General features: G+C 39.4%; 1 protein-coding gene across 1 annotated transcript in view; it reads left to right on the top strand.

Annotated features, from left to right (window-relative positions):
• The window catches only part of TET1 (tet methylcytosine dioxygenase 1), a 71,219-nt gene that overhangs the window by 30,213 nt on the left and 22,256 nt on the right, over positions 1-18,750 (top strand). Inside the window, exons 4-7 of the mRNA XM_067299747.1 lie at positions 519-609; positions 1,248-1,341; positions 15,034-15,242; positions 17,174-17,324. Of these exons, the coding sequence (XP_067155848.1) occupies positions 519-609; positions 1,248-1,341; positions 15,034-15,242; positions 17,174-17,324 (545 nt within the window). The remainder of the gene's footprint in view (positions 1-518; positions 610-1,247; positions 1,342-15,033; positions 15,243-17,173; positions 17,325-18,750) is intronic.

Raw genomic sequence — 18,750 nt, 5'->3', positions numbered from 1 at the left:
CACACAGATAGAAAAACAAGTCAAACACTGAACAGCAAAGCATATGCAGGCAGATTTTTTTTCTCTTTGCTTTAATGTGCTTCTGAACCAACAAACCGCTAGTTAAGAGATGGATTATGTTCTCTGTTGTGTAGTGTATGACCACAAGTTAAATTTTTTTGCCTTAATCCTCCCTTGTTTAAAACGCTTCCCTACTTACAAGGGCATTGGGAGGCTTACCTAATGAATATATACCAGATCCTGTAGTGAATATTGCTGAAGAATGCAAAATATTAATATAATTAGGATTACTTTACAGTATCATAAAAGATCTATTATCAGATTAGTAGGAGTTATTTCAGGTATGAAATAATTTTGATGACTTTAAGGAGAAAAGTTTATCAGTGTATTATTTGTTACATTTAGGTTAAGATTTTATGTATTTAATTTGGAGGATGCTTCTATAAACTATTTTAAGGTTACTTTTAATGGTGTAAATCTTTGCACATGCAAACTTAATTTTCTCAACCTGTTTACAGAGCAAATTATAGAGAAAGATGAAGGCCCATATTACACACACCTCGGGACAGGACCAAGTGTTGCTGCTGTGAGAGAAATAATGGAGAACAGGTGAGGAAAAATCAGCATTTAATGCTAACAATATTTTCGAATGTATAAACAGGACAGACGACGAGCTATGAAGTCAGGTGCTATGTTTGGCTTTTTTTTAAACTTTTTGCAGTACTCATTTGTAAAGCATTTTCCTGCTCAGATGTGCATGAGATGAACACTAGCATTCCAGTTCCAAAATCACTTGTCTTTTTTGAGCTCCAACAGCTTTAGGGTCCAATTTCCCCAAGTGCAGTGTGCTCTTAGGTGCTGTTGTAGTCAATATGAATGACAGAGATAAGCACCCGGCAGGATTGGGTTCTCCAGTGTCCTGCATGTAACCAGCTGTGGCAAATTGGACAGAAAGGTCACGTTAGTGACTTAAGTACACAAGGATTTACATGCAGATGACATTTGCTTCCCAAATAATGTCTCCTTAGTAGTAGAAATTTGTTATCGGAAGAGAGATTTCAAATTGACTCATGCAAATAGGATTTTAAATTTAACAGTCTTTTTTGGACATTATAGGTATTTTGTTTCTGTTCTGCTCTCAGTAAAATAAAAATAAAGTAGTTGTTATTGTTTTATTGAAAGTGTTCCCTGTTCTAAAATGGTCTACAACAGTTTTAGTTGTACTCACGAAAATTTTTTTAATTCAGGTATGGAGCAAAAGGAAGCGCTGTAAGAATAGAGGTAGTGGTTTATACAGGAAAGGAAGGAAAAAGCTCTCAGGGGTGTCCAATTGCCAAGTGGGTAAGTTTTTATGTTACAGCAGTAAAATTGTTTTGTGTGGCTTTTAAATTTCAAATGATGTATAGTCTTTACAATGTGGTCTTTAATGAAAGTCGGGTTCTACAAGTCTCCCTGAATGATGAAGCTAAGGAAAACCTTTTTGTGCTGTGGTACTATATATTGTACTGTAGTTCAAATGAGAGAGCAAAAGAAAGGCGCTTAACAGAGCTAGCAGAAATGACCAAATCAAGGGTAAGAAGATCCTGACAGTGTCTCAGAGTTGCTGTGTCTCGTGAACTAAGTTATTGAGAAGCATGAAAGAGAGAAAAGAAGGGATGATTGCCTGGGAGAGTTGGATAACCAGTCAGGAACATTTTTTCAAACCCTTCTCAGTTGCATGAACACCTGAAGGAAAGAGTGTGTTGGAAGCAGTAAGGAAGTTCAGTCTCAAATACCATGGAATTTATTATTATCGTTGAGGAACTGAACTCAGTATTTAGAAATGTAGATGTTACGGTGATAGTTTTTACCAAAGTCTGTCTCACATTGCCTCGTAGGAGGCAGGAAATGAGACAAGCTCCAGGAAAGAGCTTGGAAGGAATTGGTTGTCCCTACTTTTTGCTGAAACCAGCAAAAAGTAGATAGGAAATCATGTAAATTGAGTTTTGGGAATTAAAAGAATTTGTTTGCTAAATTTTTTTATTGCCACATTTAGGAATTTCAAGCTTAATTGAAAATTTGATGAAGATAATGTACAGCATGTAGGCTAGTGTTTGTAACTCCGTAACAAAAACGAGGATATTACATATTGTATGTGAATGGTGTTGCATGCTAAATATTTACTATTTTTATGTTTGGAATAGTCAAAATGTGCTTTTCATACTCAGAACATAAATTATTCCTTAGAAAGGAAACCCATATGTGCATGTTGCTACAGATAATATTTTTAATAACAAACTGGTATCCAAGAAAAAAAGATGGTAGAACAAATTTCATAAACAGACAACTCGGAATAGAATGATTTTTCTGAGCATTTCAACCAAATAAACATTCCATTTTAACAAAGGACAGGAGTTAAAAATCTTAGCTGAGAAACTCTGAAGCTTGATTTTTCTGTTGCCGTTATCAATGTACTATCTTTTATGTAAAACAGCAATGAGAGATTTTATTGTATATCTGAATGGCTGTTGGTGTCCAACGTGTGTATAATGCAGCAGTCAGAAAGCACTGGGTTGCATAGAGAAAAGGCTGTTTTAAGGTATAGGGGACCGGCAGTCCAGCTAGATTTTTAAGTTTCTATATTTAAAACATTCGAGAGAATAATTTTTAATTATAATTTAACTAAGTTTCAATCTTGTGTTATGCAGCAGTGACTTTTTTTGTGTGCAAGTTCAGACCCGAAGACGATGAATGCTTTTCCAAGTACGTTAACTGTTACTGTGTGACTGTTCAGTACAACACAGGGAAGGAAATCACTGAAATCTCCTCTGTAGAACTGTTTCATCTATATAAAATCCACATTTTTGCTTCATATACTTAATGTGTGAGTTAACTTTTCATTGGCAATGCTAATTTTAATTCTTAAAATGGAGCATATTTGGGTTTTGGCTATGACCAAAGAAACGTAATTGTGAAATTTATTTTAAAACATACGGAAAGAGTTTGCTGTGCTTTCTGGTAATTGCAGTCACAAGGCTCTGCCAGTTGCACAGATACTTTCACTTACTGGTTTACAGTGTACTTTGGGACAGGCTCATCTCTGCTTTGCAGATGGTCAAGTTTTTGCCCTAGGGCTGCTGAGAGACCTGCTGGCAAGAGCACCGTGATGGAGCTCTGCTGAAGCAAATGTGATAAGAAAGGATTGAATTTATTGATCTGTCATATTTAACTATTTTCCCCAATTTGCCCTATTTCCACTAGTTAGTTTATTCTTTTGTCAGCTCATTAAGAAGCATTGTAGGATCAAAAGAGGCTTTGTAAAATATCTATGTCCATACATTCTTCCATTAGTGACTGCATTTCATAATTCTGATTTTCTCTTAAATTATTTTTACTGAAATGGCTCTAGACATGTGCCTGGTGTATTAAATATTTACCAAGACAGACTCCTTTCCCTAACAGGAGCTGACATTTCTTCCTTAGTTTTCAGGGCACCGCAAACTTCCAAAGAATTTTCCTTTCAGTTCTCTTTTGAGAACAAATAAGCTTTTCTGTATTTCTTGAGCATGTAATATTTTTGTCCCTCTGGATGTGAACAAGTATGCTCCTATTACCTGAACTTAAATAGCATCAGTAAATACTACCCAGGATTTGAAACATTATCATAGTTGTATCTGTGAGCATTAGTTTGACACTCACATGAGCTAAACTGTTTGCAGCGAAGATGAACTTGCTATTTTGTACTGCATTCAGTGACGGGGATTTTCAGTAGCCTCTTTGCTTGACCTCTCTTTACATGTCAAGAATTGCCTGGTCTCCTCTATAGTCTGCTGCTGCCAAATCATAACTTTGCCTGAGATTTCAAATATGTGGGTATGTGTGTAGGTGCTAACTGTATGATTAGGCAATAACTTACCATTCTGTGACATCTGTCTGGGTAGATGTGCTCCTTTTTTCTTATTTTGGGTTTCTTTTGCTTTTTTTCCCCCCATCTAAGTACATCAGATTTCTACATAATACTTTTTTATTCCAAGAAAACCTATGTAATACTGGCTATGTAGTGATGACTTCATTGCTGGCCTGTCATTCCGCGTTAGTAGCCCATTCCTGCAATAGAAACAGTTTCAGGTTACTGTGCATCCCCTATAACCAGCCAGTGACGGGTGACTCGTATCGGGCCCATTGTTTTATCAGGGCTTTAACTGATAATAAATGTGGCCTCTTTTTTCTGCTCTCGGTGTCTGATGGCAAATAAAGATTACCTAGGTTAATTTATGTGAAATGGTTTATGAATTTATATTATCTGTAAGTTGTTCATAAGTAGCTCACTCTAGGCATCATCCTGTTTCCCTGAACTCAGACATACATGCCGCTGGCCATCTGTCAGCTAACCTGGTGAGGTCGGCTTCAGGCCTTAAAACTTCTGGATTAAACGCATTTCCTATTGGTTCCTTCTGCTGGTTTCAGTGGACATTGGCTTAGAGTTAAGTTATCATTGTTAGCTGTTGTCTCTATTTGGAGCTGAAATGTAATTTTTAAGGCTGTCTCCTCCCGCTCTGAGTAAAGACAACAGATGAGAACAGATAAGTGTGGCCAGGTCAGGGCGGAGGTCCTCTGAGCCCATCTGCTGTCTCCAGGACTGACCCACCACCAACAGCAGAAAGGTGCAAGAGCAGAGCAATTGCGTCCCAGAAGACTCCTGCTGTTTCCAGTAATTCGCAGCTCTGGGGTTCCCTGAACTGGAGGTGATGTCTTCGTGCTTAATTGCTCTTCATAAATGTTGTCATCTTTTTCCCCCTGCCCTTTTCCATATCTTTTCCTGGTCTGTTACACCTTTTTTGAATAGGGGAATTAGTACCTCACACAGTAATGAAGTTATGAATTAAATAGCAACATAATAGTGTTTTCAGCCTTGTGCTTAACTCCCGGTAATTTTTAGCAGTTGCTTTTTTCTTCTCCACTGCTGAGCAGTGATCTGGCATTTTCATAGAGCTTTCTCTCATTTTTGCCAAATTCTCATTCCTGTGTGGCAATGGTCAGCTCAGAGTCCATCTCTGTGTAAAAATAGGATTGTTTTCTCCACATTCATTTGCACATCTAGGGTGGATTTTATCTGCCATTTTACCGCCCACTCAGCCGGGTGAACTCTTCATTGTTTGCAGATTGTGCTTGACTTCACTCTTCTGAATTACTTAGTATCATCAACAAATGTTGCCATCCTGTTATTTACCCTTAACAAACATGCCGAAGAGCCTGAACTGTTCTCCAGAACTGCAGTGGGGACGCACCAGCCTTTGTTTCGTATCTTTTCACCGATTTTTCACGTGTGGTCTTTTGTTTTATCTGAGGACAGGTTAGTGTTAGTTTTTTGTTCGGTTGGTTGGTTGGGTTTTTTTAAGAGCCTTTAGTGAGGGACCTTACTGAACGGCTTTTGGAAATCCCGAAAGACCTGCCATGTGACTGAGCCATGACTTGCCTTCATGGAAGTTTCATTGACTTCACCCTGTGGATCACATTTATCTGTGTGATCACTAGTTCCGTTCTGCAAAATAGTTTCTACAAATACACCCCACACAGACACCAGGCCAGTGTGATCATTGAATCCCCGTATTTCTCCTAGGATCTTTTTGCAAACTGGTATCCCCTTACAAACAATCTGCCAGTCCTCTGGAACTGATGTATTTTAAATTAAGACAGCACACATCACATGTAATAGTTCAGCTGTTTCATCCTTGAGTTTTTTGGGAGTTCTTGGATGGATACCATCTGATCCCAGCAGTTCGTTACTGTTATTTTTGTCACTGTTACCCTGTAATTGCTTCTGTTGGGGCTTTAACTTGAGGGGGGAAAAAACCCCAAACCCTTGGCTGTGTCCCCTGTGCAGGAGGGTTCTCACGTGGGAATCTTTCCAGGCTCCTTGTTTGTGAATGCAGTGGAAGTGGAACCTGGATTTTTGCGTTGCTGGCCTTATCTTCTCTGAGCTCTGCTTTTACACCTGGATGGTCTGTTGACCCTTCAGATGCTGATAGCCTCCTGCTGATCCTAATCTGTCTGAAAAATTTAGTATTAAGGATTTTTTTAATGCCTTTTCAAGTTGTTTCTCAAACTCTTTTATATTTGTTTTGAATTGTCTGCTTTATTGGGTTTTATATTTAAAACCTGGCAGAGTTTATGACCCTTTTTTTTCTATATTTTTGTTAATAAATTGGTAGGATATATAAATAATAAAAAATAAGAATAAAAAATAAGGGGCGGATTAAAAATAGATAAGAATAAATGATTATAAATACTTTTAAAATATGTGTAAATCTGAAATGGTTAAGACCTGAACCTAAAATTAGCTACTGAAATTAATCAAATTTAAAACAAAAAGTAATGCTTGGATAATTCAGTGTTACAACCAAGATTTTATAGATCATTGAACTGACAGGAGTCTGTAGTTTAATGCCAGAAAGGACAATCTGTTGAGTGCTGATTAGCCTTGATAACAGTAGGCTTTTCTGCAGATGCAGAGAAAATGGTTTGTTTTTTTTCAGTTTGCTAGATTAGCTCGAGTTGAGAAAGTGTTTGGGAATCGAAAAGGCAAGAAAACTAAGAAGTTACTCCAATTTCTAGGCTATCTACATATAAGTTATTGTTAATATTAGAAGAGATGTTTAGTTAATTAAAGAAAACAAATTGATGAAAGAGCAAGGTACTTTGTTGTGCAGTAGACCATTATTATTAATCAACCAAGCTGGTAGAGGACCATTTTATCAAGAAGTCGAGCACTTGTAAGCTGATTCTCAGGTGCTGAATCGGGTAATCAGGAATCAGGTAAGCCGATTCTCAGCAGTGGACAGTAGATCTGGCACCGTACTGATAATTAGGGGAAGAGAAGCTATCGTCTGATTTGGAAAATGACAGAAGGGGGAGATTTTGAGATGTTTGTGAAAGTGCTGTAAAGGAAATTCTCTTGGGGTGATGGTCCCCTGGCTGCGCGTTGAAACAGAGTGGGCAGCTCCATTCTGCTAAACAGCTGACTGTCCTTCGAGCTTTGTTATTTCATTTATCAGACTATCTGCATGATCAAAGGGTGAGCTCCACAGGAGACGTCTGGAAGGAAACAGAATTATTTTTGGCACGTGGTGTGGTGTGGGATGGAGGGAATCTTGTTCACCTTTTTGGAAAACATTGTATTAGGGTGGGGCTTTCTTGCCATAATGTTGTAATGCACTGAAGTTGGTTTGTGTAGTAGGTATTACAGCTATGTAGACACTATTTTCACTGTTTGCTAGGAGGTGTACCTGTTAAATACAAAATTAGGGGAGTTTATCTGGGATGAAAAATATTTGTATTATTATCATCCAAAGTAAAGCTGTTAAGTGCTGCAATGCTTTGAGGGTCAATATGATTAGAAACTTTTACATGGTTTCCAAAGTAAATAGAAAAGTTTTAATGTTTTTTATATATGAAGAACTAAAATATTTCAATAGCATAAGCATGAAACAAAAAAATGATGTTAAGATAAACTAAGTTAAGTATTATATAAGAGCAAACACTGATGTTGCTATTATCACTATGTCAATTGAAACAAACTGTGGTGTCTGAACGCACTGAGAGAGTGTGGGTTCTGATATGTCATCCATACCATCCAGAGCATGGTTTGCCTTTGCCTGTAATATAACAGGAAGGGAAGCTGGAGGGGCTGAGAAGGGTAAGAGGGTCCTGGGAGCTGAGACTTGAATTTTGTCCTCATTCCTGCAGCATGGGTCGTGTGATTATAGAAAAATCACGTAACCTGTGTGTACTGCAATTTACTCGTTTGTAAATGCACAACACTGCTTCCTGTAGCAATTTGAAATGGTGTTAGCAGGTAACTCTTGTAAAACACTTCAGTGGCATTCCTGTGAAAAAAGTAAAGTAACTTCATGGTTTTGTTATTGCTGGTAATCATTCTGTGCTAACTCGTTCGATGTAGTCTGCCAGTACTCTTGAGAAGAGTGCATTTTGGGAAGTGGAATTTATTTCCATTTTAATATCTCTTAGACATGTTGAGAATAAAAGGATATAACATTTTCCAGAGCGAAAAGCGTTTAATGTAGATTAATGACTAGGGAGGAAGAATGAATTAGGAAAAAGGAGGGCAGACTCGCTTCTGCTGCATATGGGAACATTTCTCCTGCTGTCACTGCAACACAGCTTCACCTGCCAAAACAGCAGTAATTTTGAACAGCCATTGTGCTCTCACTCTGTGCAGGTGTAGATTATTATGGAATTGCAAGTTAGCACATAATCTAGTCCTGGGGAGGAAGGAGACAGCAGAGACAAAATAAATGAATCGCTCACGGTTCTTTGGAGAAATTAGCTGAAAATCTGCTTGTCAAAAACTGTAGAGGCAAACTGTTCTTAATGAGTCGCCTGTTTCAGGAAATTATAGTGAACAGTTAGGATATGTTCTCCCTTTAAAAACATCTACTGATATCTTGCAAAGGAGACATCGCTATTTTAAAGGAGAAAATCAGAATGGGCTAGAAGGAGTTATCACAGTGGGACCACAGGGAGATGAAATGAACCTAAAAAAGACCTTTTTGTTGGTTCCATTAATTTTTTAGTCCAGTAATAGATAACATTGTTGTATTTCACTCACAATTAAAGTTCTCTATTTGTTAGAGGTGTCTGATTTATATCATATTAAAGTTAACACATCTATTCTGGTGATCCTAAATTGGAAAATAATTTCTCATCCATATGGTAATTCAGCATCTGGTACGCTGAGCTTCTGCAGTCTGACTCTTAGCTACTTGCATAAGTCATGTACATGCTAATTTAGATAGACTGGCTTATGTTTAGGAACATCAAGTAATTTTTATTCACAGTGAACTTATTCCTTGTTCCAGAGCTCCTGCCAAGGGTTGAGACAGTTGCTTCAACAATCTAAAAGAAATAATTCAAGTAAGTAGAACTCAAGCATTTGGACAGCTGAAGTAGATTTTATCGATAGCATAACTTTACTGATGCTGTTCAATACATTCAGAAATGATTTGGAAAAAGTGGGAAACACTGAGGTGAAAAACTGCGGGTGATACAGAGCTGTTCAGGATAGTGACGATGGTGGCCAGCTATCGTGAACCGCAGTAAGAACTCGTGATCCAGAATGAATGGCCAGTAGAATGGTAAATGAAATTCGCTGCAAGTGTAAAGGGATGCAAAGCACCGAGTTATTGTAGCTTTATACACATAGTTACAGACACCAGGCTGAGTGTTACTGCTTGGGGTGACGATACTTTGTTAGCCATCAGCTTCAGAGCTTGGTGGTGATGAAAACAACAAACACCGCTGTTGTGAATTATTCGGAAGGAGGGAAGAACAAAACAAGAAACGACTGTGTCACTGCGTGCACACCCGCTGCACCCAAGTCTTGAATACTGTCTGCGGTTTGAGTCCCCCAGCTCGAAAGAGCGCGGCAGAACTGGGAAAGGTGCAGGTACAGACTCCTCAGCCTTGCAGGGAGGGCAGGGGGAAGGCGACCATGAGTGGCTTGGAGACGTGAACAGCAATCTGTTACTCACCCTCTCATCCCATACCAAAACGAGAGGGCGCTAGCAGGTGGTAGCTCAGCCCGAATGAAAGACGGTGGTTTTTCTTTCACGCAGTGTAGAGCTAAGCTTTGCCGTTGTTGCCCTGGGATGTTGTGTATGATAAAATTCTGCATAAGTTCAGAAGCAACTGGGCAAGCGCACAGAAGGCAAATCCTTAAAAAGCTGTGAGGTAGCGGCATGGTCCCGGGCGTTTCCTGAGCCGCCTGCAGGTGGCTGGAAGCTGGCTGGTGGGTTTTGAGAAGTGTCGCCTACATCTGGGTGCCTTTCTCACTCCCTAGGCAACTGCTCCTAGTCCTTGTCAGAATCAGGATGATAAGACTAAGCAGTCTGCTTGTCTGACCCAGTCCAGCTCTTCTGAGATTCTTTTAATTGAGTCAAAATGAGATAGAGCAAAATAGCCCTAGGAAGTGCTTTTATCATCCGTTTTTGTCTCTTTGATGTCCTTGTGCATGGGGGAGTGGAAAATTGGCTTTTCCTATTGCTTATTCTGTAATTTGTTGCTAAATTGCTGGAACAAATTCTGCTTATGGCACCCCTTTAATAAACATACTCTAGTTCTTGGCTCATGCTTTCTGTTAAGAAAATTGGGTTTATTTCTACCTTTGTGGCTTGTAGAAAGACAAGTTTAGCTGTGGCGTGTTACCATAATAGCTGCTGTTGGTATTTCTGTGCTATCTGACAGGCTTTGGGCTCACCCTGTAGGCTTGCTCATGTTAGTCGAAGCTGCCATTCGGGTGGCTCACAAAAGAAAATACGGTCTTCCGTTAGATGTAATGCCTAAAAAGAACACAGGGATAGCCATAATAATTCAGAACAGGCATGGTGCAGACAGTGACAGACTGCAGCACGTGAGGGAGGTACAAAAATTGTTTTTGAAAACGACCAAAATAAATGAGCACTGTGCCCAAATCAGTGCCCTACAAGTATGATACTTGTATTACCCCGAGTCCTGACACGTATGGGCATAAAAAAGATGTTTGGAAGGAGGTGTTTGTCCCTGTTCAGTTTTTCCTGTTGCCCTAGACGTGGTTATGTTAGCCAAAAAGGCGAAGGACTGAATAGCCTGTAACTTCAGGCCCAGTTGCTGCGCGTGCGGAGCAGGGCTGAGGGGTCAGGCGTTGCGGGGGTTTGTCAGGTCTGCTGCTTTCCAAAAGTGCTCTGTGGCAGATGCATCAGTTTATTCACTGTAAATATAGGAAACGTTTGATGGATAGTTAGTTAGTACCGATGACAGTTACGGCGTGCTAAAATGACTTCAGTGATAACCTGCCCCTACATACAAAAAGATTATCATATAAAGTTAAAAAGTGTTACTTAATGCATTACAAACTTATTAAAATCTTGTTTGGTTGATTATATTATTTTACTACTAGAGCCACCAAGAAGACAGATTTTTTTTTTTTGGTGGGGAAAAAAATTGTTAGGGAAATTTTTTTTTTTTTTAATTTTCCCATTATAAAAAAACTAGCTTTAAAATTTCACCAACTAATTTTTTTTAAATTTTCTTATTCCTTCTTTAGGGACCATTATTAAACAAACTAAAGTATTAGATTATCTACATCATCATTTTTGTTAACCGTATCACAGAAATCATGAGTCATATTGATAACTTTGGGAGATGGATTTTGCCACTGATTTGTGCATTGTTTACCATCAGAAAAACAAATTCAGTGACATGATGTATTTGTTGCATGTTTTATTTAATATTTTGCACCTCAGTGTTTCATAGGTAAACAATAAGTACACTGGGAGTTATGCTTACAAGTTCCAATAGCACATATGTTGGCATTTGAAATTATTGCATGAGGAATTGATTCACAAATGCACAAGTCTTGTATTCTCTGCAGCTATAACAGTATATTGATTTCATTTGCCTTACGGAGAAGGACCTTGGTTATATCAAATGCATGCTGAAAAAAACCCAACCCAACCCAACCCAAAACAAAACAAAAAGAACTAGAGTGTGGACAGAGATTTTACGTACGCTGCTCTCTTGATGACTGCTTTAAGATGGTGTTGCTATTGTATGAATTTTATGCAGGTATGGTGTTTTCCAGAAAGTCGATGGCGGGGGGCGGGGGGGAGTGGTCGTCAGTGAAAAGTGCATATGGTTTGGGGTTGTTTAAGAGTTAACAGATTTTGCCATCATCGCCAATCATTTCAAGCTGCAGTAAGTATAATGGAAATAAATATATTCCTGACTTCTAAACTAAATAAAAAGAGCAATCCAAGAAATGATCAGTCAAGTAAAACCTTACTAGGCCCATTGCTTAGAAAAACAATAAGAAATCCAGTCTGTAAGCACATTGGACAAAATCTTGATAAGCAGTAGACAGTTTCTTATTTTTTTCTTATTTTTCAGATAGCTACAAGTCTAATAAGAAAGGCAAATATAGTCAATTTTTCTTCTTTAACTCTAATATGCAATTTATTACAGAGTTCAGAAATGTATTTGATGTAGGCACTAGAAAACAAATGCTAAATTAAAAATTAATGGAACCGCATCAGTGTAGCGAAAGTAAGTGTAAATAAGTAAATGAAGGAGTACAGTGGCAATCCTCCACATTAGAAGAACTGTTAAATCGTGAAGAATCATACGGCATTTCCGTTTGCTGGATTTGTTCTGCAGCCAGTTGTCTTGCTCACACTAGCTTTTCTGCATGTTAAAGTGGAGTATGGTATTGCCATGGATTTACTGTTATTACTAAAGGGAGACTCTGCTTATTACTGCTTTGAGAACGTCGGCTGTGGATTGCGAACGGGCATCATCCGTGTACGCGGAAGCAACACGGCTAGAGCTCTGTCTCGCCGTCGCCGCCGGCGGGCTGGGAGGAAGCCTAGCCCCGTTGGTACGAGCAGTGCTGCTCTAAAAGCAGGAACAGTCAGGTGAGGAAAACGCCCTACCTGGGAAAACGAAAGGCAAGGAGGAGCTCCATCTGCAGTCGTCAGGTGGCCCTACGGTATATTCATAACGTCTTAAGAGCCACAGAAATAAAATCCAGACAACTGATAATCTATTAGCCAGCTTTGTGCCTGCGAGACAATGTATCGTAAAATGTTTTGGGGTCCAATAAGAGTATCGCGTTATCCACTGCATGGGTAATGACACAAATTCCAGCTGTATTTAACTGCAGGGAGGTAGGATGTTAGTTTAAAGGAAACTGTAAATTCCTTTCCTTGTCATTTGTCTTTTTTCCTGGATTGTGTATTTCCAGTTTAGAAATACATGAGAGTTCGCAAAGGACAACTTGATCTTGTATTGAGAAACTAAGAGGTACTAGATTTCTGTAGTGAAATTATGAAGTCTGGAAAAGAAAGAGGAAAAGAGATTAAAAGCATCACCCTTCCTGCAGAGTAACAACATTAAACTCCTCTTTCTCTGAGCTGAAGGAACTGTGCTGCCTAAAGAATGCAAAACTCACACTGACATGAATAATCTGTATTGTGCATCGGCCATAATAGGTTTTCTATAAACCTCACTCAAATGGAAATGAGTAGCATTATTTTTCTTTCTTTATAGAAATACTGTCAGTCACAACCAAGACTCCTTTTGTGGAATGGTATCTCAGAAGCTTTTACTTGTTTTCTCATTAAGTTTAAGACTTATTGTAAGATTGTATGATTAACTTTAAAAGAGCGATACTTTCTCTCTTGACACAAATTAACTCAAAGCTTTCTTCTTCCTGCTAAGTCTGCAGAGATTCCCACTGAAACTGCTGGTCTATTGAAAATCTTTTCATTTGCAGATTAATTGCAAGGGTGCTTTGGTCCCTGCTTTTAATTAGTTCAAATAATTTAGGTATTCACAGTTGACCAGGCTAGGAGTTGCATGTGACAGTTAGCCGCGTGTCTGGCAACAGAGGAACTTTGACATCAGCCTGATGGGGAATCTGCATGAAAACCCAGGCGTTTGGAGGTATCCAAAGGAGAGGTGAAACTCTGTTCTTGCTTTTGCAGTCCATCGTTATTACCATCTTCACCTGAGGGGTGCTGGGTGGATAGCAAGGGTGAGCACGGCTTGCGCTGGGCGAGCGCATAGCGAGGGAGCTGCCAGAGAGCTGCTGCAGTGTCAGGGCTCACCGCCTGCAGTAAGGGGGAGAGACTCGCTGACCCCCAGCTTACATACAGTAGGACTGCGGAGGAGAACGTGGCCTCTATCGTGCAAGAGAGGTCCAGGCCTAATATGTGGTTGTTGAAGCTTTGCACTGAGGTCTTGACACCTTTGTCAGATGCCTCTTAGAGGCCAGGCTGTGCAAAACGTGTCGGAAGAATTGGTAAGCTCGCTTTGCTTGTTTGTGTTCCAGTATTATCTAGCTCTAATGAATCTTTTTTGCTTCTTCAGCTAATATAATGCAACTTTGGTTCAAATTATGACAAAAACCTACTAAAGGTGGGAGTTAGACTACCAGGCATTTTTTTATTCAGTGCTGTATTAAAAGCCATCATACTGTTCCATATTGTGTTCAGTCTTTGGTATGTTGTATGGATAAGGTTGACTAAGATTGCGTTGTATATCTACAATTTAGTAAAAAACCTCACAACTCTGCTCAGAACTTCACCGCAGATCGTCTAGCAGATGTTGTGAAGAAAAATCTCATTTCTCCCTGCAGTAAGAACACAGTTTGTTTATTTTCATCACTTTCTTCCAATCTTCTTGTTTTGCAAGGTGGGAACCTTTTTGTCTACTGATATGTAACCATGGTAACCGCTCTAACACGCATATACGTGTGCTTGTGTGGTGTGCGTTTACATACCAGCCTTCTGGCTTTGGGGGTATATTTTCAGTATCATTTCAGGACAGCTGTTAGGTCTTCAGTGGGTCTGTCATCTCAGGATGATTATTTTCTTCTTAATCCATTTTATTTATTGTTTGTATAGACTGGGATACTGAAAATATTCCCACTTCCATAAAATATGCTGCCATTTCTTCTCCAGGTAGAAATGCAATGCAAAATCACATTCTGCACCAGAGACCAATGTGTGATGCTGTCCTGGCCAGTCCTGCTTGCTGGCGTGGACTCTTTGGGCAGCAGTATTTCTTACTTTTTTGGGTCTTATATGTCCCAGCCTGGAAGAGAAGAGAAATCTGTTACATTTCAGCACGACTAAGTTTGAGATATAAACAAACAAGCAAAAATCAATTAGTTAGTTTTGGGAAATAGCACCAACAAAATACTTACCTTGATTCTCCCTGTTTAATTCTTTGCAGGATAAATTTTGCCATTGATTGCATGCATACAACTTCCTCCACTGAAGCTAATTTGACAGACCCCAAAAGTGGCTTCAGAGGAAATAATGTGGGCAGTTTAATAGTTAGCATTATTTAAGCATTTTGTTTTCTTTTTGGTTCTGAAAACAATTTATTTGCTTAGTAGTGAGTAAAGCAGATAGAGTGGATGAGCAAAGATCTGACATCCAGATCTTGCAAGTGTTTCCTACATTTATCTAAGAATGAACAAAATGGTTTTTCCAGGTGATACGAAGAAGTAGTGATGAAGAAAAGTTGCTGTGCTTGGTACGTCAGCGTGCAGGACACCACTGTCAAACTGCCGTCATAGTGATTCTCATATTGGCCTGGGAAGGGATCCCTCATCTTCTGGCTGATACGCTGTACAAGGAACTGACGCAGAGTCTCAGAAAATACGGCTGTCCCACAAGCCGTAGGTGTGCATTGAATGAAGAGTAAGTTACGTTAATATCACTTGATGTGTTGCTCTTTGAGAGTCATTCTGCATGAAAGAAAAACTTGAGATTTCAATACTGGTATTGCTAATAGTAGATATACAAAAGCTTACTTTAAACTGCAAACCACTAGGTGTCATTTTAGTGTAAAACTTAGTTCCTGGCCTTTCCTAGAGACCAGGCTGTACATGATAGTGATACTTGTGCCAGGTGTGCTCAGGGAAAGGGCTGGGCATGAACTTCTCGCCTGGCTCTGCACGCGCTGCCTGAGGACCAGACACAGTCAGTGTGCCCTCTACGCGGTTTCTCTCCTAGCTTTGCACACGCCGCCTAAGAACAAGACAGTCAGTGTGACTTTTACACCCAAACCAACGCTAAATAGCTGATAAGAAGGTGATTTGTGACTTGCACCACTGTGCCAGTGAGCGGAGCTGGCTGGGCATAAGAGGAAGGCATGCTCCCTTTGATCCTGCCGGTGACTGCAGTGCGTGTGCCCTCCCAGAGGTCTTTGAGGGCCTTCTCCTTCAGGCAGTGCACGTCTGCCCCGTACCGGAGCACATCACATGCTGTGGAATCGAGCCAGGATAACTGCGAGTGTGGTTTCTTTTCAATTGCGTGCCATGCTACTTACGTTGACGCATTTTTAAAGAAAGTAGTAGTAGTAGTAGTAGTAGTAGTAGTAGTAGTAGTAACTGTCAGCCGTCTCGTGTTCTGCAGCTAATGTTGCTGTAAGTGTACCTGTGTTTCCTATTGCTTCTAATTTCTGCTTTGGAACATTTTTACTTAAGATGCAAAATTGAAAAAAGAGCAACTTGAGGTTTCTGAAATAAATGCTGCTTACGACTCTTCAGACGGTAGTCTTTTGGAGAGGGCGGGAGCCTTCTCTTAAAAGTTTCAGAACAGGGAATTCTCATTGTTAGCCATTGCTTTGTTCCGAATAACAGCCGTCTGCTCTTCCCACCTGTCACCGCATATAGCCACGTCTGGCATCTAGCGGTGACTGCTACTGCTTTGAGTACACCCCGTGTTGCTGGAAGCGTTTCTTAATGCAGCAGTGCTACCAGTGAAAGTTCCCACTGGCAAGTTCTCATCTCCTGGCCTGTCCTTTAGGTGACATCCCGAATAAAGTAAAACTGAGCAGTCGCTGCATTCTTTAAGTAGGGGTGGGCTGAACCTTCACTGCCACACTTCCATTCTGCTGCTTCAGATAAAGTAGGTCATAATTAAAACACTTGTTTTTTTTTTTTAAATAAATGAGAGAGTGAACACTCAAAATTAGGATCTTCCTCTCTGTGCCTGAAATGACCAACTAATGTGAGGAATTTAATTTAATTGACAGTTAATGTGTTGCAACTGAGGCTCTGGAGCATTTCTGCCTTGGTGTGCTGATTTTTGTGTGGCCTACATCTAATCGGTCCCTCTAATACATGTACAGTTGACCTGAATCTAATGTTCATGTTCCTAAAGAGTCTGGCTAATTAGGGGTGTTGCATTTTAAAAGTTGGATCAATTTGGAGATATGGTATCTCCACACATAACAAATGTATAATATACAATATATGCTGTGTATAATTGTTGGGTTTAGGGGTGGCTTTCAGTAAGAGTGATATTTTCTTGTACTTTAATCCAACTGGAGAAGTCAAAATCACAGTAGCATGAATATATTTATAAGGAAATAACTTAGTGTTATCTGTTTCCCAAAAGTGGGACTTTTGGGATTTGAGTTTGTCTTTAAGAAAGATAAGCCAGTCCTCTACACCTAAATATCTCACTAAAGGCAAATAAACTGGTTAAACTATGTGTTTTATAAATTCCTGCGTTATTTTGCTATGTATTATAAAATGAATAGCATTGTCCTTTTAAAAAAAACAAAAAAAAACGTACCCCTGCTTTACCAAGCTGCCTTGCTGTGCCTTTGTTTCCTTTCACAGCCGTACGTGTGCATGTCAAGGACTTGATCCAGAAACTTGTGGAGCATCGTTCTCATTTGGCTGTTCATGGAGTATGTATTTCAATGGCTGTAAATTTGCCAGAAGCAAAAACCCCAGGAAATTTAGGCTTTTGACTGATGACTCTAAACAAGTAAGATTTATTTTATTTTATTGTTTTGTTTTCCTCCAGTATTCATTCAGATGATTTTCAGAACTAGAAGGGGAATCTACAAATATTCACCCCCCTCTCTCTCACACATACATAGCTTATATGTACCCAACTAAATGTTTTGTAACTTCAGTGTTTATAATTTTTTTCCACTGCATGAAAATTCATTTTTATGCATTTTAATATCCTAAAATTATTCTTAAATTCTGCATGCACATTTAGCTCCTCTGTGTAACTCTGTGTTGTGAGAAATGTTAATTCTGTGTAAATAAAGAACACAGCTAAAGGTTTTTCTAAGCATGAGTACCAGGACTGCACCTCAGATTCAGTCTTTCTGCCTCATCACAGAAGATTTTGTACCTTGAATTTCACTCCTCTCACACTGCTTTCTGACCAGCTGACAATCTTATCTTCTCTCTGCCATCCAGAAGAAACAGTTTTTTCCTTGGACAACTTGTTTTTAAAACACTCTGAGGGAATGAATACACTAAAATAGGATGCAGTCAAAGAACACTATAACTGCTGCTTATGAGCATTAACGGTGACATAAAGCTCAGCTAGCACAGAAAATATAGTGATGGATTATACAAAGTAACATAGACCTCTAAAAAAAAAAATGTTGTTTTTACATAGGAAATATTTTTGTGAAGAAAGCGTAAAGTTGTTTTAAACTGATAATCACTGCCTGATGGCCATACAGCAGGAAGAATCCACAGAGTAACTTTAAGGTCACTTTTGTTCTCACTGTAGATGTCTTTAATCCCACTTCCCTGTGGAACTCCCAGATAAAAGTATTATGAAGATACATATACTGTATGGTGATCTGTTACCTAGTTCTCCTTCTGGGTTGCCCTGCCAGTCTTTCTTACCTCCTGAACTCCACTGCTGCCAGAGACAGAAAAGACCTGGCTTGTCGAAGTCCAGACTGTAGTAGAAGTATTCTTATATTTTTCATGTGTAGTTTGGACATTGTTTCTTGAAGAGAAAGATTTCACTTTGTTCACTGGAGATAAATATTCTCCCCAAGTCCTAATTGTTCCCTGAGAGAGTTGATTAGCATCTTTTACGCTCCTGAAGATGAATGCCAATCAATTTAGCTATCAGATATTAAAAGATACTGGGAAAAATAGAAAGTAAAGTCACACTGCAGAACCTTCTTTCTCCTCTGAGATGTGCTGTCTACTCACACTGCGGGTATTCCCAAATGCCGCTATCGCTTTGAGTGGGAGACTTTTGCCAAAGCAGAACAGGGCACCCATGGCCTTTCTCCCCTTTTTCTCAGTGAATACATGACTACGGTAGTATAGCTGGAGATAGCTCTGCTCATCTCAGATGTCTTTGTCTCAGGATGCAATTTATTTTCTATAAAATTTCAGTTTAGAGAAAAACTTGTTTATTGGGCATTCCT

Source organism: Apteryx mantelli, chromosome 7 (genome assembly GCF_036417845.1).
Source record: "Apteryx mantelli isolate bAptMan1 chromosome 7, bAptMan1.hap1, whole genome shotgun sequence".
NCBI classification, from domain to species: domain Eukaryota; kingdom Metazoa; phylum Chordata; class Aves; order Apterygiformes; family Apterygidae; genus Apteryx; species Apteryx mantelli.
Note: the sequence above shows the minus strand (reverse complement) of the source record. Positions and strands in the feature narration are given on the sequence as shown.